Source organism: Callionymus lyra, chromosome 13, assembly GCF_982586985.1.
Source record: "Callionymus lyra chromosome 13, fCalLyr1.hap1.1, whole genome shotgun sequence".
NCBI lineage: Eukaryota > Metazoa > Chordata > Actinopteri > Syngnathiformes > Callionymidae > Callionymus > Callionymus lyra.
In genome coordinates this window covers 24,245,961-24,268,589 of record NC_141830.1, presented here as the reverse complement: position 1 = coordinate 24,268,589, position 22,629 = coordinate 24,245,961, and the positions used below count along the sequence as shown (strand labels likewise).

General features: G+C 44.1%; 4 protein-coding genes across 5 annotated transcripts; 2 read left to right on the top strand and 2 right to left on the bottom strand.

Moving 5' to 3' along the window:
- Positions 1 to 4,371: 4,371 nt before the first annotated feature.
- arv1 (ARV1 fatty acid homeostasis modulator) lies at positions 4,372 to 6,752 on the bottom strand. Its single transcript, XM_087806080.1, has 5 exons — positions 6,591 to 6,752; positions 6,191 to 6,310; positions 5,935 to 6,088; positions 5,644 to 5,868; positions 4,372 to 5,222 (listed from the first exon to the last, which is right to left on the bottom strand). The coding sequence occupies exons 1-5, from the start codon at positions 6,684 to 6,686 to the stop codon at positions 5,092 to 5,094; spliced, it is 726 nt and encodes a 241-aa protein (XP_087662206.1). The 5' UTR covers positions 6,687 to 6,752; the 3' UTR covers positions 4,372 to 5,091.
- A 352-nt stretch (positions 6,753 to 7,104) lies between these two features.
- On the top strand, positions 7,105 to 15,192 carry ttc13 (tetratricopeptide repeat domain 13). Of its 2 annotated transcripts, none has more exons than XM_087806079.1 (23): positions 7,105 to 7,282; positions 7,789 to 7,883; positions 8,748 to 8,823; positions 8,889 to 8,959; positions 9,335 to 9,400; positions 9,480 to 9,572; positions 10,211 to 10,327; positions 10,402 to 10,512; positions 10,580 to 10,662; positions 10,733 to 10,874; positions 10,937 to 11,111; positions 11,182 to 11,338; positions 11,404 to 11,534; positions 11,592 to 11,724; positions 11,843 to 11,935; positions 12,000 to 12,083; positions 12,287 to 12,371; positions 12,460 to 12,566; positions 13,287 to 13,422; positions 13,489 to 13,568; positions 13,634 to 13,712; positions 13,790 to 13,869; positions 13,947 to 15,192. In XM_087806079.1, the coding sequence occupies exons 1-23, from the start codon at positions 7,114 to 7,116 to the stop codon at positions 14,059 to 14,061; spliced, it is 2,478 nt and encodes an 825-aa protein (XP_087662205.1). In that variant the 5' UTR covers positions 7,105 to 7,113; the 3' UTR covers positions 14,062 to 15,192. The 2 variants fall into 2 exon arrangements, with proteins under 2 accessions (XP_087662205.1, XP_087662204.1); XM_087806078.1 differs by having other exon boundaries at positions 12,457 to 12,566.
- Positions 15,193 to 15,591: 399 nt separating this feature from the next.
- Positions 15,592 to 19,771, top strand: selenol (selenoprotein L). Its single transcript, XM_087806077.1, has 9 exons — positions 15,592 to 15,765; positions 17,034 to 17,112; positions 17,405 to 17,458; positions 17,529 to 17,574; positions 18,670 to 18,794; positions 18,864 to 18,978; positions 19,047 to 19,169; positions 19,235 to 19,372; positions 19,441 to 19,771. The coding sequence occupies exons 1-9, from the start codon at positions 15,675 to 15,677 to the stop codon at positions 19,558 to 19,560; spliced, it is 891 nt and encodes a 296-aa protein (XP_087662203.1). The 5' UTR covers positions 15,592 to 15,674; the 3' UTR covers positions 19,561 to 19,771.
- Positions 19,772 to 20,112: 341 nt separating this feature from the next.
- On the bottom strand, positions 20,113 to 22,414 carry clec11a (C-type lectin domain containing 11A). Its single transcript, XM_087806076.1, has 5 exons — positions 22,288 to 22,414; positions 21,040 to 21,139; positions 20,860 to 20,967; positions 20,697 to 20,780; positions 20,113 to 20,598 (listed from the first exon to the last, which is right to left on the bottom strand). The coding sequence occupies exons 1-5, from the start codon at positions 22,366 to 22,368 to the stop codon at positions 20,186 to 20,188; spliced, it is 786 nt and encodes a 261-aa protein (XP_087662202.1). The 5' UTR covers positions 22,369 to 22,414; the 3' UTR covers positions 20,113 to 20,185.
- Positions 22,415 to 22,629: the final 215 nt, after the last annotated feature.

The following is a 22,629-nucleotide window of genomic DNA, read 5'->3' as shown; positions in this document are numbered from 1 at the left end:
GACTTGGTCTTTACTTTTATTGACTTGGTCTTTACTTTTATTGACTTGGTCATTTCTGTGGTTGATTTGGTCTTTACCTTTATTGACTTACTCACTTCTATTGTTGACTTGGTCTTTACTTTTGTTCACTTGGTCACTTTTGGGGTTGACTTGGTCTTTACTTTTATTTACTTGATTATTTATGTGGTTGACTTGGTCTTTACTTTTGTTTACTTTCTTAATTTTTGTGGTTGACTTGGTTTTTACTTTTATTGATTTGGTTATTTCTGTGGTTGATTTGGTCTTTACTTTTATTGAGTTGGTCACTTCTATTGTTGACTTGGTCTTTACTTTTGTTGACTTTGTTCATTTTTGTGGTTGATTTGGTCTTTACCTTTATTGACTTACTCACTTCTATTGTTGACTTGGTCTTTACTTTTGTTCACTTGGTCACTTTTGGGGTTGACTTGGTCTTTACTTTTATTTACTTGATTATTTCTGTGGTTGACTTGGTCTTTACTTTTGTTTACTTTCTTAATTTTTGTGGTTGACTTGGTTTTTACTTTTATTGATTTGGTTATTTCTGTGGTTGATTTGGTCTTTACTTTTATTGAGTTGGTCACTTCTATTGTTGACTTGGTCTTTACTTTTGTTGACTTTGTTCATTTTTGTGGTTGACTTGTTCTTTACTTTTATTGAATTGGTCACTTCTATTGTTTACTTGGTCTTTACTTTTGTTGACTTTGTTCATTTTTGTGGTTGACTTGGTTTTTACTTTTATTGACTTGGTATTTACTTTTGTTGACTTGGTCACTTCTTTTATTGACTTGGTCTTTACTTTTATTGACTTGGTCATTTGTGTGGTTGATTTGGTCTTTACTTTTATTGACTTGGTCATTTGTTTGGTTGACTTGGTCTTTACTTTTGTTCACTTGGTCATTTGTGTGGTTGACTTGGTCTTTACTTTTATTGACTTGGTTATTTATGTGGTTGACTTGGTCTTTACATTGTTATTTTTTGTGGGTGACTTGGTCTTGACTTTTGTTGACTTGGTAACTTCTTTTATTGACTTGCTCTTTACTTTTATTTACTTGGTCATTTCTGTGGTTGACTTGGTCTCTACTTTGTTGACTTGGTTATTTTTGTGGTCGACTTGGTCTTTACTTTTGGTGACCTGGTCACTTTTGTGATTGACTTGATCTTTACTTTTGTTGACTAGGTTATTTTTGTGGTTGACTTAGTCTTTACTTTTGTTGACCTAGTCACTTCTGTGGTTGACTTGGTCTTTACCTTGACGCGATGTAACCTGTGTATAGGTCTGGGATCTATTGATAACTACTTATGAAGTTATTTTGCAGGTACTTGATGACTTTTGTCTACTTGTTCATTTCTGTTCTTGACCTAGTCATTTCTCTCCTTGACTCTGTGTATATCCTTGAATTAATTTGCATCATTGTAGCTTCTTGTGACAAGTTTTTTTTTGTCGATGACTTGGTTATGGGTGTAAAGTGTAGTGTCTGTGATGTAACAGTACAACAGATAAGAGAACCAGTTGTCTTCACCAGTGTGTTTTCAGCAGTAGCAGAGTTGTGTGGAGATTAGAGCAGATTAACATAATCTTGATGGAGCAGATCCACTAAAGACACTCTGACGCAGACACACACTTGCTGGTTAACCATGTCAGCGTGTGTTTAGAACAACAATAGCTATAATTGTTGGCAGACTGACTTGTCATCGTGTCACAGACACGTTACATATAAAACCATGAGCTGGATAAATGAGAATCATCGTGGACGTCTGGAGTGTCACAGCTGATGGTTCAGCAGCAGATCACCAAACTGGACTGCACTGTTCTACCAAGTCAATAAAGTCAGTCAACAGGTCAAACACAAGTCATTTAAGAAAGAGGTAGAAACTACCAACAAGTCAACAATAATTACATAAACATGTCAAATAATCAAACATCTGGTCTTATCGAGTCAACAAAAGGTAGGTAGGTAGGTAGGTAGGTAGGTAGGTAGGTAGGTAGGTAGAACTTTATTGATCCCTCAGGAGGTCTCCTTCGGGAAATTGTTTAATTGTTTAAGGTTTTAACAAGTCAGCAATAGATGTCCTATATAGTCAACCAGAAGCAAAATATAAAAGGTCCAATCAAGTCAACAACAGGTCACAACAAGTCAGCAATATAGGTTCTACGTCATTGATGCTCCGCCCTCTAACGGCTTCGCTAATGGTTTACCCCGAGGCACCGCCTCGTCTCTGAGAAAGCTTAATGAAGTCGCGACCCAGCAGGGGGCAGTCCACTTCCTATAAAGGCGGGAAGCACCCGCCGCACTTCCTCCCTTTTCAACTCAGCGAGAAAGCTCCTGGATCAGCATGGCGGACGTGAGCATGAACGTTGATGTAGATGGATCTTTGTGCCTGACGTGTGACACCCCCCTGGGGAGGGGGGACACGCATGCTCTCTGTTTCGTTTGCCTAGGCCCGGATCACGCGTTTGCGGATTGTGAGGCCTGCCGTATGCTTCCCGAGGAGGTCCGGAGGAGACGGGAAGCATACGAGGCCAGTCGGCGCGCGCCGCGTCCTCCAGTCAGGTCGTGGGCCGACTACGATGAGGAGGACGACCGGCGGTGTTATGAGGCGGATCCGAGCACCCTGTTCGGTTCCGAACCGGGGGATGTCGAAGCGGTCGGGGGAACTGGGCCGGTTCCTCGCTACCCGCTTGACGCCCTGCCGCGCATATTCACCGCCGCGGCGAACCGCATGGAGGTCGAGCTCCCTCCCGCACCTCCACTCGCGCCACCCCCGTTTACATGCGGAGTGAAGGTCGGGCGGAATGAGGCGCGCAGGCCTACGGTTCCGGGGGTTGTCTGTCCTAAACTGGACGAGATCTGGGGCTACGCGCTGCGAGGGTCTGCCTCTCCCATGGCTTCAGGGCCTCCCGTAGGATCCTACGGACCCTATTGCCGTGTGGACGGGGTTGACTGGCGGCGCGGTGTCCCGGAGCCCTCGGATACGGTACGTGCTGCCCTCGACCCGGGAGCTCAGCTCTGGCCAGGCCGCCCTGTAGCTCTGCCTAGAGCTGAAGATAGGTTGACGGCAATGTTGTTCAACAGAACCTATACGGGGGGGACGCAGGTGGTCTCCCTCGCGAACAACATGGCTCTCCTGTGCGGTGCGCTCGACAGGCTCACCGTGGACCGAGACGACCTTGGACCTTCGGAGTTGGAGGAAGTCAAGGACTCGGTGGCTGCGCTCCTCCGGATGTCACAGGCGTACGCGATCCTGGGAGGGGGACTCCGCGACGCTGGACAGCTGGGCCACCGGCACCTGTGGCTAGACCTGGCCACAGCGCTGCCGGAGAGAGACCGGAGGCTCCTCCTGGACGGACATTCCACCCGTGGTGTGGCAGCCTCAGTGGCTCTTTTGCGGGATGTGGCAGCAGAGGATATCTGCTCAGCTGCCTCTTGGGCGTCCACGTCTACCTTTGCTAAAGCCTATCTCCTCGACGTGACGGCGGGATCAGTAGCTCATACAGTTTTGAGCGCTGCTGTGCCCCCATCGAGGCCTACGGCTCCAGTAGACTTGGATCCTGGGCCGGTGGGGCCCTAGCGATGCTGCTCCAGGAGCGGCGTCCAGCTGGGGGTACATTTATCCCGTCAGGCTTCGCCGTTGGGTTAAACCAATAGCGAAGCCGTTAGAGGGTGGAGCACCAATGACGTAGAACCCCTGAGTTATCTATCATAACCTCAGGTTCTACGAGTTGGTGCGAAGCCCTCTAACCTCGTCGTCCAGCGGCCGCCCTTCTCGCTGAGTTTTCAGTTGGAGGAAGTGCGGCGGGTGCTTCCCGCCTTTATAGGAAGTGGACTGCCCCCTGCTGGGTGGCGACTTCATTGAGCTTTCTCAGAGACGAGGCGGTGCCTCGGGGTAAACCAATAGCAAAGCCGTTAGAGGGCTTCGCACCAACTCGTAGAACCTGAGGTTCCAACAGTTCCAACAAGTCAACTTTATAGTTCCTATCTAGTCAACAACAGATCCAACAAGTCAACAGAAGTACTATCTACTCAACAAAATGTAGCAACAAGTCAAAAAAGGGTCCTATCAAGACAATAATAGGCTCTTATCTCGTCAACAACAGATCCAACAAGTCAAAAATATAGGCACTATCTAGTCAACAACAGATTATAACGGGTCAATATAGGTCCTATCAAGTTAACAAACAAGTCAACAGGTCACAACAAGTCACAATAAAGTCCCAACCAACTCTTTCGACTAGTGAATATCAAGTCCCAGCCGGTCCACGACTGAACCTGTCAGCACCAGTGAACCAACATTTGTGGTATGAAACAAAGACTATACTTGTTTAGAGGGAAACAGTTTATGAACGGACTCTCCTGGGCAGGACCAGTTCTGACCCGGGACCTGCCTGTCGTGGACACGCTGGTGCAGTAATCAGATTAGACAGATTAAACGTCTGCACACTGAGTGACCAGCACTTTTACACACCGGATCAGTAAATTCCAACACACCAACTCGCTCACACAAGACTTGCTTGGACCTGATGAAAGTGTCAATCACTCATGTTGGGTGAAGGGTCAGAGGTCAGGACCAGTGGATGTTGAGGTCAATGAACTTGGCTTCAGTCCAGCAAACACCTCAACCAGGTGCAAAAAGAGTCCCGACAAGAGTCGTGGTTCTGGTTCCGCCGCAGGTTCTGCCACGCCTGATGGACAGGGGCGCTGCCTCATAACAGCAGAGTGAGTCAGCGGCTGCCGGTTTGAAATCCTGTCGTTGTTGGGCAACACGTCAGGTCTCATGGTCTCTATCCAGGAGTGTCTATGTGCGAACACGAACACACAGGTTTAAACGTCTTTTTCATTTTTTAATAATAATTTTAAAAAAAGATAATAACAAGTTCAAGTTGGCAGTTATGTTGGCGGAGGTTCCCGTGCCAGAGTCCTGCATCCTGAATATAAAAAACATTGGGCCAAATCCAGACCCCCCCCCCCAGTAAATCACTATAACATTTACACATTTACACTATTTTTACTATCTATTTAAACTTATTTTGTTTAATTTTAAAGGTGAGATGACTCAGCTCAGAAACGTGCGTCACATGTCCACCACAAGTCTGACTTCTGGGCTCAAGGGGAACTTGATGAACAGCTGAGCGACGCAGGTTTCCAGCATCAGCCCGACACACACGGCGGCCACCGAGAGGCGGCGGCTGCTGTTGAGGATCACTGCGAAGGAAACAAGAGATGGACCAATCAAATCTTCAAGAATCTTCAGCGACACTTTCAGTGCAACCTTTTAGATGTTGCAAGTTAATCTTTCCTCCTTAAACCTTTAAAACATGCAGCTCAACGCCAGACACTGACTCATTTTCCCAGAAATCCTCAATATTTATGATTCCAGCGGTTGAACGTTTTACGTTTAACCTTGTGCTGCCACCTGCTGGTGAGAGAAGGAGCTCGCAGTTTTCTAAAAAAAATAAAATGGTAACAATAGCGTCACACTCTCCTTACCAGCACTAGACACACACATTTGTGTTCATGTAGGATGGTGATGACAACCACATACAACAAGGTACAATCACGTAACATTAAAACACAGGCTAAACAAACGGGTTCCGAGAGACCCGGTCTTCTCTGGTGGTCTCACCCCTGACGGCCTGAGAGTTGGACGCGAGCACCAGCAGCTTGATCAGAACCAGACTCAGAGGAGAGTAGTCGTGCTCCCAGATCACCGCTGGGATCAGCAAGACGTTGCCGTAGCAGGAGAGAAGCAGCGCCCGCAGGAGCCCATCCAGATCTACTGCCCGACCCTGAAGACCCGACAGCACCAGCCAGACGAACCCCAAAACCCCGCAGCAAAATGCAGAAAGCTCTGAAACATAAAAATGAATATATAGTCAAAGGTCCGTATACAATGATGGAACACGAGCGCTCTCACCAAGGGATGCCTGTCCAAACAAGCCGTAGAACTCCCACTCCTTGGTGTACCGGATGATGTCGGCCGGGTCGCTGCTGGGTTCTGAACCATGCAGGAGAGACCAGCGGAAATACGCCTCGCACAGCAGGCAAAACACGGTCAACTTCCATTGAATCTGCGGAGGACAACATTTGGGGAGATAACCAGAATAGCATATTTGTAACAGGGAACTGGGTCAGTAAACAATATCGTATTAAACTTTGTGATTCTTACTTACGTCTAGACTCGTGTTGAACAAGATGTGACGAAAGGCTTGTGTTTTGCACAGAATAGCATCGATAAGAATAATGACTAGATCATATTCTATGTATTTATCCACCGGCTTCTCGCAGGACTCCTAAAACACATAGAAATAAATAGTAAACAATGCACTCAGATATATATTAATGCATTTATTTTTTTAATAAATTTAAAAACATTTAAATAGAATTATGACTACTGAAGAAGTAACAAACACTGAAAGGTTAAATTAATTGTTATATCAAGTTTAATTTAAAGTATTTATATTTTCGAAACAGATATCGTTCATCGTTTTTGTATGTTGGGTTTAGGTTTATGTGTATGCTAAAGTCAAATAACTCGTGAGTACAAGACAGGAAGGTAAACATGTAACATACACATATAGTTATTTTCAGGATACCGTTGCTGTAATCCCGATGAAGTTCTGTCGCTTTCCCGTGACAGTTAATGCAGCGATATTCAGCTTTCTCCATTTCTGTGTTTAGCTAGCAGCAGCTTCGTATGACAGCGAACCGGAAACACATCAGCGCACGTGAGCCCTTTCAAGATAAAAGCATTTAACCACACAAATAAAACCAATAAAGTCGACATGACTTTTGAGATCACCATGTGATCAAAGTTTCAATTACACAGGCCAAAAGTATAAAAGGAGATTGTGTGTAAAAATCAAACCCTTTGTCGTCATTATAGATAACTTGTGATGTTTGAATCTTACAAAAAAATCTTACGTTAGACTGAAGATCGTAATACGAATTATTTGAAATCAAGTTAGTTTAAAATAAATAGATTAAAAAACAAACTCGAGGCTGCTGGGAAAGTCTCACCCAGCTGGTTTGTGTGTGTTGTGGGCGGGGCTTGACTACAGCCGCTTCCGCCTCGTCGTCACAGATGTAAACCGTCATGGCCGCTTCCAGTCGCACTCTTGTTGTGGTCACTCTCCTACTACTGTCCTGGTGTCAAGTCACTTCCTCCACCGAGTACTTCTCCTCGCTCACGCTGTTCAACAGCGAGCTCCACAAGCAGGGATGCAGCTCGTTGTCCGAGTGGGAAGAATACGCGGCGGACTGTGGTAAAGTGCAATTAACTCGGTGTCAGTCATTCTGCTCGGTTCAGAGCTAACTGGACCGTCCTGGACGGTGTAATTGGATTTGAAAAGGAATCCTTAAAAAATATAAAAATGTGACCTGACAACAGTTTTTAATAATATATATTAATTCAACAACAAATCTTAACAAACTACACACTGGAGTTAACGGTGAATGTAAAGAAATAGTGTGAAGTACTTAGTAAAATAATAGTAAAATACTACAGTTGTTCCTCAGAGAGTTCCAGTCGCTACTGTTTCGAAGATAAAGTATAGTTCTCTTGTCGTTACTCAGCCTTCTGCTTTGTGTGTGCTTGGTGTTGTAATCTGATGAGCACATTGTTGTATCTGACGTCTTTTGTAGTCTCCTTTTTTATTCAGAAGTATCTCAGATCTTCTTTCTATTTTATGTACACACTATGGAAGGGGGAATCTTTATGTAGTAAAAGATAATTTTTCACATCGTCTTAAGTCCAACTTTTCTTCTCCAGAGTCCAGCATTCTCCAGCTGGAAGATCCGGACTGTGAGGAAGGACGCAACCCACCTTGTGAGTCGGTCTTCTCCCTGAACGCAGAAAAGATCCTGGTGAGAACACGGGTCGATACAGACTCGAAAAGGTGCCGCGAAGTTTATCTACCGCACATGGCGGCAGCAAACATTCCTATCGACGTACACAACGTAAAATATACAGATGCTTTTACATTTTAAATGAGTTTATATGATGAATTTCTCATGAAACTATATTTATTATCTGTCTGCTATTTTTGAGCCACGACAAAAAGTCTACCGAGACCTGAAGAAAGGTGTTTACTAATGTAACTAGTCGGAACCTTTTTCTAAAATCTCTATCTTTGAAGAGGTCCAAACTTGTTGTTATAAAAAGAATAGAAATAAAATTTAAGGGGGGGCCAGTCTGTCACAGGAAAAAGACATGGTTTATTTTATTGTGGGATTTTTTTTGTAGTATTGATGAAGGAAGTTAATATTCTGTTTAATAAAGATAGTATGAATAAGTTGTAGAAATCATATCTGTTATTCTCTTTGATCCTTTAATCTCTTAATATCTTGTTTGGTCACATTAAAATGGATTCAAGTGGAAAATTGTCCAATTACATGTGTACAATGTAACAAAACAAACATTGTGTCTGATGGAACGGACACAAAGAGATTGAAGTAAAAAAACAGTTCTGTCTGAGGTGAAGATCAATCTTTAAATCAATTCAGAAAAATTGGTAAGATTTTTTTACAACTATTTTTGCGTAAAAATCCGTTAATTTCAAAAAGTTTGAATACTTTTCTACTGTCCTTTAATAAAAAATGTAATGATAAGTACATGATAGTGCAAACGAGTCACTCAAATGCAGAACCTGTGTTTTCACACTTGATGCTGCCTTTTGCAGGAAACTGCTTATCAGTAAAAAATATCTTCGTCTGTAATCGCCTCCTCAGAACCAGGCCAAGCTGTTCATTGAGCAGAAGAAAATCCCCTTCCCTGTCGAGGACCTTAGCATCAACGAGGAGCTCGGTGAGTTGGATCGCACTGTGTCTTCTGGCTGGACGTCGACTCATCTCTCTTGACTGTCTCCGCAGCCATCGGCTACGTTCTGATCGGCAATGGTCTCTACGATGAGGCCGTCAAACACTTCTCGCTGCTGCTGCAAGTGAGTCTGTTTGGCTTGGTCGTGTCACATGATTTATCACAGATGCACTCGAAACGGATGATCCAGATCCACAAACCGTGACTTTTGAAATTTGATGCCAAATGTCTTATTCACAGTGATTCGTTTTCTGTAGCTCAACCTTTTATAATGTGTCTCTTTAAACCGCAAACTGTGTCTTGTGCTGTGTCCTTGAGTGTTTTAAAAGGTGCCAATAAAACAAATGTATTATAATGATTGTTACAATCATCAATACAAAAGTGGAAAAATGAAGAAACGACAACCATAGTTGCAATGATGACAAGTCGACAAGGACAACTGCTACAATATCACTGTGTACGACAACGGTGTTAACAACTACAAAATGCATCCTCACAGAGTGACCCAGAGCTGGTCAGCGCCATCTATGGCAGGGGCATCGCCTACGGCAAGAAAAGTCTGCAGGTGAGTCTTGCCATCGCTCACGGACTGTAGGAGCAGCTCTGGGAAAGCGGCTGAATGCTGTTGTCTTCTTGTGCCTCAGGACATAAAGAATGCGGACCTGGCGCTCTATGAGCTCAACCGGGTCATCGCCCTGGAGCCAAACTGGCCGGAGGTGTACGAGCAAAGAGCGGAGGTGAGTCTCAATATTAGCCTTTCATTAAATACACTTTAAGATGGATTCTATCTAGAAGAGTCTAGCACAAAACACAGACCAGATACTCTTCAAGACTTAAACATGCTTCACAGTTTTTGGAAGATGTAAAAATCTGATCGGAGTGATGAGTTCTTAGAGAGGGAGTGAGCAAGGGAGATCCTGGTCTGCAGCACAAGTTGTAGAATTTATTGAGTCTAAAGGTGTTTTAATTTTTGTGTTGTTTAACAGGTAATTCACACCTAAACACTTTACACACCTTTTATAGTCATGCCTCAGCAGCAAAGCATCTAGACATTGACTTGTGAATCATTAGTTGTTTGTCGTCATGGTTTGATTAGTCATGTCTGTGTGAATTTGTCGCTGTGTTATGAATTTGAAACTTCTACTCATTTTTTTGTGTTTTGTTTTCCATTCAAACTGTTATTGCGGAGTCATTAACTCTCAGCAATGCTTAGTAAATATACAATTAAGATACAATTAAAGTCACTGTTGAGCTGCCTTCCTTGTTCGGTGACGTCATAGTGTCATAAATCTTCTTATCGTATGTAGTTTTGACTTTTACTTCCGTATATTCGGACTTAATTCTAAGTGTACAACGATGTGTGTGATTGGTCCAGATCCTGTCGCCTCTGAGCCGCATCAGTGAAGCTCTGAGTGACCTCACCAAAGCCATCCAGCTGCAGCCCTCGGCGCGACTCTACAGACACCGAGGAACGCTGCTCTTTATCTCGGAGGTCTCGCTGCTCACCCGGCGCACACCCTGCCTCGGTCTCCCTCCACTGACCGTCTCCCTCTTACCCTCCTCTAGGACTATGTGGCGGCCATGGAGGACTTCCAGCAGTCTCTGGAGCTGAAGAAGAACCAACCCATTGCCATGTTGTACAAGGGGCTCACCTTCTTCCACAGAGGGATGTTGAAGGTGACTTGAAACGGTTTCCTTAAGTAGTAGGAAAACAAAAGTTGTGCTTCATGTGAATCCTGCGCAGGAAGCCATCGAGACCTTCAAAGAGGCTCTGAAGCTCAAGTCCGACTTCATCGACGCCTACAAGAGTCTGGGTCAGGCCTACAGGTGGGTCAAACCAACAGGACAGCGGCGTTCTTTCACATGTGTGACTCGATATGTGTTGGTTGGTCCTCAGGGAGCTCGGGCACTTTGAATCGGCCATGGAGAGTTTCCAGAAAGCCCTGATGCTGAACCAGAACCACATCCAGTCCCTGCAGCTGCGGGGGATGATGCTGTACCACCACGGCTCGCTGCAGGAGGCCATCGGGAACTTCAAGGTAAAGAAGCCTCTTCTGGGAAGCAGGAAGGAGTGTGACCGAGTGTGTGTGTGTGCGTGCAGCGGTGCCTGCAGCTGGAGCCTTACAACGAGATGTGTCAGTACATGAAGGGTCTGAGCCACGTGGCCATGGGTCAGTTCTACGAGGGCATCAAAGCTCAGACCAAAGTCATGCTCAACGACCCCCTGCTGGGGCAGAAGGCCAGCTCTGAGTACCTCAAAGTCAAATACCTCAGAGGTAAGTGTGTCAAACACACACACGTATATAAACTCTCACACATGTGTGACGCACTCCTCGCCCTCTCCAGAATATTCCCGCTACCTTCACTCGCACCTGGACATCCCAGTGGCGGAGTACAACGTGGACATGGATCTCCCCGGGAACTTCAAGAACCACTGGGCCAAAAACCTGCCCTTCCTGATAGAAGGCTACGAGGAACAGCCGGGTCTGCAGCCGCACATCAAGTAAGACGTTAAAGCGGGTTCCGCTGGGACCAGAAACCTGATGTCGGCCTGCGTGTCACCCGCAGAGACGTTCTGCCACAGAACCTGGACGGCTACAGCAGCGATGTCCAGAAGCTCATCTGCACAGCCGACCACTTGGGGGCGCTAATGCAATATGACACTCCAGGTTTCCTCCCGAATAAAAGAATACACAGAGGTAAACACACTTCAGTGGTGTCGCGTGGACCATACTGACCTACGCACTTGGTTCCAGCCATGGGCTTGGCCACCCTGGAGGTGATGCAGGCCATGCAACGGACGTGGAGCAACTCCAAAGTGCGGGTCAACGGGAAAACTCGGCAGATGCAGTGGAGAGACATGTTCGACATCGCCGTCAAGTGGAGGAGGTGAGCAAGACTTTGGTTCCTCTGTTCTCTCCAGAGTTCTTTTCCAGTTGAAGATGTTGAAGACGTGTCTTCAAAACCTCACAACAACCGTCAATTTGATTTCAAACCTCCATTTCAGGGTCGCGGATCCAGACCAGCCAGTCCTGTGGTTGGACCAGATGCCGGCCCGGAGCCTGAGCCGCGGATTCAACAACCACATCAACCTCATCAGGTGACATCGGCGACCCGGCTCAGAGGCGATGCGTCTGAAACACTAACCCTGTCCTCGTCCTCAGGGGTCAGATCATCAACATCCGGTACCTGGCCTACTTTGACAGCATCCTGGACTTCATTAAAGACAGAATACTGGTGTACCATGGGTACGTTGCCCCGGTTCTTTTTCACTTTGGTTAGTCCTGTTAATGTTCTTGTCAATCAGCGACGGAGCCGGAGTTTATAGTCACTAACATTACTTTACTTGGATTTCTAATTAACTTCACATCCTTGATCCTCGTTGTGTAACTTGATGAAGTCCAGACAGAAGCAAACAAGACTCATTAACTCCATGTTGTTCCTGCGTCAGAGCGTACAACCCGCGAGGACTCCAGGAGGTGAGGCAGGCCCTGGAGAAGGTGAAGAAGGTGGAGGATCTTCTTCCCATCATGAAGGTGAGACTCACGCTCAGGTGTGTTTCTGCTGTTGTCACCTGCTCATGTGTGTGTCTGTGTGTGTTTGTGTGTTTGCTCCCTGAAGCAGTTTAACAGTAAAACCAGGGACGGATTCACTGTCAACTCGAAGGTGGCGAGCGTGAAGGATTCTGGGAAAGAGTTCGACGGCTTCACCATCACCATCACAGGAGACCGGTGCTGACTCTTCTCCTTCATCCCTTCATCCCTTGTTCCCTCGTTTGCCTCTACAGTCGTCCCTAGTCCATTCCTTTGTCCTTCTCTCACTCTTCCTCCTTTCTTTTTGACCAATCCTTTTTAAACTCATCTTATGATTCATTAATTTCCCAAGTTCTTTTTTCTATTTCTTCTGCTATACCTTCTCATTTGATTTTTCACTTTTCATCCTCTAATTTTAGTTTGCTTTTGTTATTTTAGTTCTTATTTGTTGTTTTACTTTTTTTCCACTTCACTACTTCTATCTTTCTTCACTCTATGCCAATCCCTTTTTATTTTAGCATTAGCGGTTTAGCAATTTAGCATAAGCGGATTAGCAACATCGATTTATCATTAGCGTTCTGTATGTCTTTCAAATACCCTTTATTTAGTTTTATTAACAGATATATTTTATTGTCCCTTTAACAAGCCTGCAAGAACTTCAAAGGTTGCTCGCTTCTTTTTCCTGGCGATGGCGACGAATTCTATAAAATGACACAGAAGCTGCCAATAGCTAAAATAACGCCAGAGACTGTGGACGACCTGATACTTTTTAAAAGTTATAACTTACTTAATATTTGAGCTATAGAACATCAGATTAAAACGGTTTCAGTTAAAAAAAACTTTCTTGGCCTGAGAGGCTATTGTTGTCGTAATACCAAGTACGTATCCCCGTAACCATAGAGCGGTTCTGTGCTTCAGGGTGGGCAACATGCTGTTCTCTGTGGAGACCCAGACCACGGAGGAGCGGACCCAGCAGTACCAGTCTGAAATCGAGTCCATCTACAAAGACCTGACCAGTAAAGGGAAAGCTCTCATGCTGTCAACGGAACTCGGGGTGAGTGTCGAAGCCACCTTTTCCCGCCTGATCCTCCGCCTCTTGACCTTTGACCCCTGGTCTCAGGACGCCGACGCAGTCTGCAACCTCATCCTGTCGCTGGTGTATTACTTCTGCAACCTCATGCCGCTGTCCCGGGGATCCAGGTAATTGTCCTGGAATGTTTCAAACCCCTGCAGGCTGTTCAGTCTGCATCCTGTGTCGTCCGCAGCGTGGTGGCGTACTCTGTGGTGATGGGGGCGCTGATGGCCAGCGGGAAGGAGGTCGTGGGTCGAATCCCCAAAGGAAAGGTGAGCTTTTCTCATCGGTACATTGCAGAATCATTATGACCACCTGGCGTGAACACATTTCTCCGACGCGCCGCCAGCTGGTGGACTTCGAGGCCATGACCACGGCTGGTCCAGAGAGCTTCAGCAGGACCGCCAAGACCTGGATGAACCTGAGGAGGTGTGTGTCCATTCTTGACTCCCTTCACCCACTCGCGTCTGCGCTCTGGGTTCAAGTCTCTCACTTTGTGTCAACAGTTTGCCCGGCTGGTTCCATAATCTTCCGTCGGTGTCCGAGTCCTTCCCGACCAGCAGAACCATGATAGAGGTCCTAAACACGGACTCGTCGCCTCGCTGCCCTAAAAAGTCTTAACACACAGAACACACAGGAAGTCTCATCACTCCTGAAATATATGCAAGTCATTCCCGTTTGGTGGCGGCCATTTTGTTCTGGTTCACCCTCCAGGCTTCCGTGGAAAACTGACAATTGTGAAATTTTTCTTTTTTAGCAGAACAATGACAAATGTTTTAGGTTTTAATCCGATAAATCCAGGCTGTTGAAACAGTTTTAAGAAGTATTTTTTATTGATAGTTGACCCGAGATCCTAACTCAATTCGAAAACAGAAAATGTGTAATTACTTTAAAGATTTCATAAAGGAAATCACAAAATGAGTCGTAAAATGTGAAATAATAACAATTTCAAAATTAGAAGAAAGAAAGTGGAGTTTAAGATGAAAGGAAAACAATTTTAGCTTCATATATCAGCGACTCACACAATCAATTAACAACTACAGGAGTTAAGTTAGTTTAGATTCAATTAAAACTAACTCCTTTCACCTGATTTAATTCAGGAATCTATCAGGTTTGCTGTTTAAAGCATAAAAATTAAAAAAATAAACAAACTCTGCTCGTTCTAATTTTCCACTGTCATCATAATTTCACAAAGCCAACCAAAAACCAGAATATGAGGGGAAAACTATTTAGGAATTTAATTTAAATTGATTGCTACTCAAGTGTCAAAACAATCCAGGTTTGAAAAATAAGATTTTTTTTTTAAGTTTGTGACATACTTAAAGTTTAACATGTGTAACTAGAAGGAAAATGATTAAAAACACACATCTAGGAGAGATTAGTGTGGCTGTTGATTAATGGAATACAAAAGTACAGTTAAAACAACAACCCTAAACAAAAGAAAAAAAGTGAAAGACTAAATAAATTATCAGTAGGTTTTCTTTAAATTTTTATTTATATGTAATATTCACTCCTGTCACACAAACGGAGCAGGTGGTTCGTGTGTTCTGGCCAAAGTTCTTGATCAATCTCACTTGAACAAAAGCCAATTCTAGAGTCACGTGGGGTTGAACTTCCTCGTTATCCTCACCGTCGTGCCACCAGGGGGCGATAGAGCGCACAATCTGACGTGGAAAAACTTGAAACTGTTTTTTTTTTTTTTTGGTTTTCAAACTGAATGAATGAATGAATGTTCAATAAAACACTCGCTGAGTAGAACGTCTGTTTTTTTAATCACTTTCGATCAATCACACGTGATGGTTCGTCCACCCTTCAAACCATTTTGTTTTATTTATTTAGATCAACAGTTAAATTACTGTTAAAATGCGAGAAACGTTTTTAAAAAACAGAAAATACTCTCAACTTTAAACTGCGGTCATTGAACGCAACACCGCGTCATCGGCGTATGAAGTCGATTCCGCTCCTCGCGTGACATAAACACAGACAAACAAACACAAGAATGTGTTATTACAGACCCACAGTGTCACCGACTGGCGGGAATATTCGCTGTGTTACGTCACGAATGGTTTCTTATCGAGCGGAAGGACGAGCCATGACACTGCGGTTCAGCTGGTTATGACGTCACGTTGGAGGGATCGCTGGTCACGTGGTTGTCGCTACAGGTAGTCCGCGCGCTGCCGTCAGTCCTGAGTTCTGAACCGAGGTTCGGTCCAAGTGTCGGACGGTCCGGGACCATGGCGGAGGAGGAGACTGTGGCCGGAGGTCTGGAGCTGCTGGTCGGCAAAGGTCGAGCGTTGCTGCAGGAGGCGAACAGAGAGGCAGAAAGTAAGTTTTTAATGTAACTTTGGTTAAAGTAAAGCATTTTATAAACACTATTTTAATTTATATTGTTTCGTCTTACACTTGTTTCATGATTAGTGACTATTTAAAACAGAATTGGAATAATTCGGTCACATATCGTAAAAAAGTATTTAACAAAAATGAATAATAAAAAAAGTTATTCATATTTCATAACAAGTATAATGAAACACAAATTAACTATATCGTTTATCCTTTTGTTTCGTCATGGGTTAGTATTTGAATAAGATTTGACAAATATATTTAAATAAATTAATAAATATTTGTATTCATCTTTTCATGAATTAATAAAGGTAAAAGGAGATTTGTCAAAGTCGTAATTTTGATGTTGTGTTTGAATGGTTGTGTGTCTTTGTGTCTTCTCTACCACAGCTCACTGAGTGTGGAGTTATTTTCTTGTTTTTAGCTTCAAAGTTTTTGTTAAAAGTCAACCTGGCTCCGACAAACAAACCTCTGAGGTATTTGTAACACATTCCACAGATTGATGCCTGTAGGGTCGTGGTCTGCCTGAAATCCATTTTCATGTCTTTGATTTCGTTGAGAAGATGAATAAATCGTTTTACAAGATCCCTTTGCTTCCTTTAATATATATTTTCATATTTAATACTATTATTGTACATCTAAACAGAAATTATTTTTATTATTTACTGTGAAATAATCAAATAATATATTTTATAATGACCCTAGTTATCATTTTTTTTCAACCATACTTATCTTTTATAGATATCACAATAAATAACGAACAGTATTATTATAATTATAATTTAGCTTAAATGAATTTTCTCAAAACAGTTTATAGCAATTTCAAAATATGTGAGACGTTAAGTTTTAAAAAATCACAAAATGAGTTTGATGTCGAATGAAAGTGGGATTCTTGTGATGACATGACTGAAGTAAATAATTACATTTGTTATCGGTTAAACTGAACAAGCCATAAAATTATTAACTTTTCAAGTTAACTGACTCGTGTATTACGAGTAGAAGTTTTCAATTTTTACCGTCAACCTCATAAACGACCTTTCTACCGGTGTATATGTTCAGACTCTGGAATCATAATAATTTAGATCCTAACAACAAGTCTGGCTCCTGCATAACTGGCTCTTAAATATTGTTAAAATAAATTTCCCTTTTATTTTTTACAACTTATTGAGGAAAAATGTCTGTCAAAATAAAAAATATTTTTGAAAAAGCAAGAAAAGATCATCTGAATTCAAAAAATATCTTTTTAATTCCAGTTTCTCTGGAGACATTCTTTGCTCATAAACTCAACTCGTTGCTGGGCCTGATCGGCGCCGGAGCCGAGTTCTACAAAAGGTGAGTGTGGATTCATGCTAAATAATATAAATATTTTACCTGCCTAGTGTTGAGGTGTCATTCTCCCTTTGTCATCATTGTCTCCCGCTCTTTATATTTTGCTTCTTGTTTTGTCAGTTTTTCTTGTTTTCACAAGGATCGGGATTTTTTTAAATCTTTCATTACGATCATTAAAATCTTAAACAGTTTGGATAAAAATAACCACGCCCACTCGTCCATAAATCATTTTAAGTAGCTCTCACACACTCATTTATGAAGCATAATTATCTCTTCACAATCTCTTTGTGTTTAGCATCGGTGTGACAATGCAGAGCGACGCTGATAATGTGTGGCAGAAGTTGTACGGGTGAGTTATTCTCATAATGGATCAAGCCTTTGTCAGAAGAAAAAAATGTCTGAGATGATTGTGTCGACAGACGTGCGGCCGTGGCCGTGCAGGTGGAGGAGTTCCTGCGGCTGGAGGTGAGACGCGTGTGGCCATATATACACAGTGAGCAGTGGTCAGTGTTTGTTAGCATGTGAAACACACATGCTAACAAACACTGACCACTGGCCAAAGCACTAGGTGAACAATAAAACAACAAGAAAAGTGTATCCGGTTAAAAAAAAAAAAAAAAAAAAAATTGAGAGATTCAAGATAAACTTAGGAGCGTATTCCAATGTTGACACTCGGGCGCCTGTTGCTGGGGAAGACTTGGTTAAAAGGCTCTGCTGCTGATGAGTTGATCAGGCAGCAACAGGTGCGATGGTCCAGGAGGAGAATTTAGGAAACAAAAAGAATTCTTGTTCTTTTAAGAACAGAGTGAAACACCAGATTAATAGATAGATAGATAGATAGATAGATAGATAGATGGATGGATGGATGGATGGATGGATGGATGGATGGATGATGGATGGATGGATGGATGGATGGATGGATGGATGGATGGATGGATGGATGGATGGATGGATGGATGGATGGATGGATGGATGGATGGATGGATGGATTAGACAGACAGACAGACAGACAGACAGACAGACAGACAGATAGTTGGATAGATAGATAGATAGATAGATAGATAGATAGATAGATAGATAGATAGATAGATAGATAGATAGATAGATAGATAGATAGATAGATAGATAGATAGATAGATAGATAGATAGATAGATAGATAGATAGATAGATAGATAGATGAAAAAAGATTTCAATCCATGCACTTAAGATAGCTGTGTTTGTTCATTAGCCAAAGCTAGCTTGCGCTGGTTTGCCACCGCCAGATTTTAATCATCTAAATTCCACTTTTAGCTTTAAGTTGGAGAAAATATCTTCAGATAAGTAGATTACAACCCAAAAGTTTACATTTTAAAGATCAGGGAGGTGACATGTTGTGTTTGTAATCCCTGCAGCGAATCAGCGCAAGCTAGCACTGGCTAACAACAAAAGCAGCGCAGGTTCATATTCTGGAAGAAACTTGACATTGTTTGAATCTTTTCTTCCACTACTGTAGTTGTGTGGCATCTTTCTGTGTCGATCTGTGAAGCGTGTTCATGTTTGTGTGTTCATCTCACACGTAGAGAGACTGGGACAGTTTCCTGGTCGGGCTCGACAGACGTCTACGAGCGGGACGGTCATTGTCCGAAGGAGTCCCGGCAGGAAGAGTCGGTCCCGACCTGGTCCTGACAGACGGACGCAGTGGAGAGTCTGTACTCGCTCACACACACACACACAGACATACATTATGACTACTGACTAACACGGCGGTCTTCAGGAGCGTGACATTGGGTCAGCACCTGGTGGCGGGACAGAAGCTGCTGCTGGTTCTGATCCGACATTATGGCTGACTACCGTGACGGGACCACGTGAGCGCGCTGCTGGACTGTCAGGTGACACTTGTTTAAGGACGATGATTTACCCTTTGGCTTCAACTTGAAAGTCCTTTCTCTGGCTGCAGGAGTTCTTGGCGGCTCGCTCCGTGAATGTGGTGGTGGTCGCCTTCGGCGGGCTCGAGGGCGCCCGAGTGTGGCTGCAGCAGACCCTCTGCAGCTTCCCTTTGATGCTGGATCAGAACAGAAAGGTTCTCTTACAAGTCTTGGAAAGAGGGATGAGGGTGAGACCGGTGACATCTCTCCCCCCTTGTAGCTCTACAAGACCTTCGGCCTGGAATCGTCCTGTGGTCAAGTCTTGAGGTTCAGGACTTTGCTCGGGTACTCGGAGTTCCCGGCGCAGGGCCGCGACTTCCCTGACGTCCCTTCACACCTGCTGGAGGACATTTTTCAGGTAAGCTCGCCAACACACCGCGACGACCTCCAAACGTTTCTTTACTTCCTGTTTGCTTTGGTCTCCAGATGGGAGGGGACTTCCTGCTGGACCACTCGGGTGAAGTTCTTCTGTGTCACCCCTGTAAGAACCCGCTGGACCGACCGACCCTGAGCGACATCGTGAGAGCGGCAGAAGAAAGGATTTGAAACGACACCCGGAGAGAGAGGAGCGGCGCCCTCCACTCGTGCTGATGACGTCACGTCTCGCAGTCATGACTTCATGAAGAGGCGTGGCCGATGTGACACCACGAGGAGACGGTCGCCGCCCCTGCCTTCATGTCGCTTTTAAAAATGGATTTCTCATGAAAATGTTTAGTCATGAGTTTGATCTTTATCGAATAAAGATTCTTTACTTCAACATACTCGCATCACGTATCTACGAAGTGAGCCAGACTTCACAATGGAGGTAGAAGACTCTCTAGAAGGGACGACAATTGTTGCTTTCTGAGCCACAGCTAAACTCATTCTTTGAGTCTGTCTCCATGACATTAACTCTTTGGTGGCTGTTTTGAGGCGGACCAATCAAACATCAGATTGAAGTCAACGGGACATGAAGTATCGGCAGTTTGCTTTTCAAAGCTCACTCAGGAATTTCCTAAATCCCTGTCGACCTTGGCTCGATTCGTATCGGCGGCTCTAGTTTTTGCTGATGGTTCAGATCCTCGATCTCGCTGGACAAATATTGAAACGACGATGAGAAAAGGTATCAAAAGGGTTTATTTTCAGATATTTGTCGGTTACAGATCAAACGAAGTGAGCGCGTTCCATGAAGTCAAAGAGCCACCCGGTCGTCAAACTCGCACATGTAGTTCATAGTCCGGTCGCAGTAGTGGTCCCACCAGTCGCCGTCGTCGGAGGACATGGCCACGCAGTTCTCACGCCGGCCCCCGTCCGGCTGGCTGGACAGGAAGTGCTTGCGCCACTGGAAGTAGGAAACCCGCGTGCCATCGTCAAAGAGGTACATGCCCTCGGATCGCAGGTCGTTGATGCCGATCCAGACCGGCCAGTTCCCCGGATGGAAGAAGGACTTGACGTAAGCCGCCACGGCTTCCTGCTCCTTTCGGTCACGTGGCATGGCCAGTCGCCCGCCCCGTTCCTGGCATTTCTTGGAGGCGCCTGCGTAGTCCTCCAGTCGGTTGTAGACCAGGTAACACTTGTATCCCACCCGGAGTCCCTTTTGGCAACCTGGTGCATTCGGAAAACAATGATGAAACAGATCCAGCGCCCTCTTGAGACCATGTTCACTAACAACTTCGAGGTTTACCGTCCAAAGATTGTCGTACCTTCAAGTTTTCCTGTCTCCTTGCGGTTGTCCCGACTGTGCTGGTAGACTTCGCGGATATTGTCCTCTAAGTCCAGGACTTTAGCTGGCCAAAGTATAAACAGGTTTAAACGACATTTGGTGTTGATATAAGGATGAACACCTTTGTTCAGACCAGGTCTTACCGTCCATCCTGTTCAGGCGATCCAGGAGCTGACTGACCTTGACGTCCAAAGTGTAGTGACCCACGTTGAGCAGGTGAACTGCCTGATCCATCCCAGCCAGCCGGGACACTGCGGACACAAGCAGGTTAGTTGAGATGATTGGCGGACGTCACTGGGGAGCGTTTTTTTAAACAGACTCACAGACATAGTTGTAGGAGTTCTCGAAGTCCGTCAGGGCGTTGGTTGGTTCTGGTTCCGCCGTGAGGATGTCGGGGACGTCGCCTCGTGTCTTCTTCGCCTCCTGGTGAACAAAGAGACTGATGCTGTCGAAGCAACCGAAGCCACCAACAGGCAGACCAAAGTACTGTTCCACTTTCTTTAATAATTAAATTAGTACTTATTAATTAATTCAATCATTTCTGTATTGAAAGGTTGAATTAGATGTAAAATATACTGTATATATAAACTTCACTTTATTTGTTCTACTTTCAGCTGCTTTGATGTGACTGTTACCCTAATTTCCCAAACAAATATTCTAAAGGCAAAAATATCTCAAATAATATGGAATATTTTCAATTTTCAGTTGAAAACAGTTTGATCATCCCTTTCCAATAGTTGGAAAAAAAAAACAATTTTCCAAATTCAATATTTTTGAATCTGTTGCTTTTTAAATTACAATATAAAAATGTTGTGATTGTCTACTTCTGCCCTTATTGGCTGAAAGTTCGATCAAGTGTCCCTTTGCTCTATTGGTATCGTCTATTATACCAACATTTTTATATTGAATTTAAAAGGCTACGCATGTAAAAATATTGAATGTATAACGTTTATTTTTCATTCAAATTAATAACAATATCAAACTGTATGTAAACAAATAATTTTATTTGAAAATCTTGTTGATAAATGTGAATGTAACCTAATGGTAAGCTAGCTTAGCTAGTGGCTAATAGTACTAGCTTGGTTCATCTTTGGTATCAAAGGTTTCACTTTAATAACCAAAACAACATGACTCGTCTCACTAGTATAAACGTGAAGTAAACTAACAGCAAACCAGGGAGTTCTTCAAAGTAAAAGCTCGCCCACTTCTAGTCACATGGCTTTTGTTTTGATCTGGTCTCCAAGCAAACACTCGGGTCTCTGAGCGACTCGTCCATGTCTGGAGTTCAGAACTACGAACCTCACCGCAACTCCTCACCGTCGACGACTACACACTCCCAGCAAACGGCACATGAGATCCAGGGATTTGAACCTTCGTCCTTCAAGAGTCATTGGGAGCTTGTGTACGTTCACAAGTTGCTCTTAACGCGACAAAACACCCGGCTTACACAACAAGAACACACTGTGAAAGGGTCTCAGTGTCAAACAGATGAATGAAGTCAGTTAAAAGTGGGAGATGGTTGAATATTTATGAGGTAGAAAGTCAACACACACACACACACACAAACAGACCTGTGTTGGTGCGGCTGCAGGAACACACACAGCCGGAGAGCAGAGGTAGACGAGAGCGATCAAGCAGGCGGCAGCTCCCATTTTCTGCTTCCAAACTTCCCTTCAGGATCCCAGACTGCAGGGCGAGAACTGAACCCGGCTCTGCCTCACACACTCTCCTCCCACTTCTGACACACACACACAGAAGCTGCAGACTCAACATGTTTCTAATAAAACAGACTTCTGCTGCTCTACAACAGGAAACAAACACTTCCACTGATTGTGTTTTCACCGTCTGAAGGAAACCACAGCAGAGCGGAGTCTCTCGCACCGTTGACCAGGTTTAACTTCAACAAGAAGTCG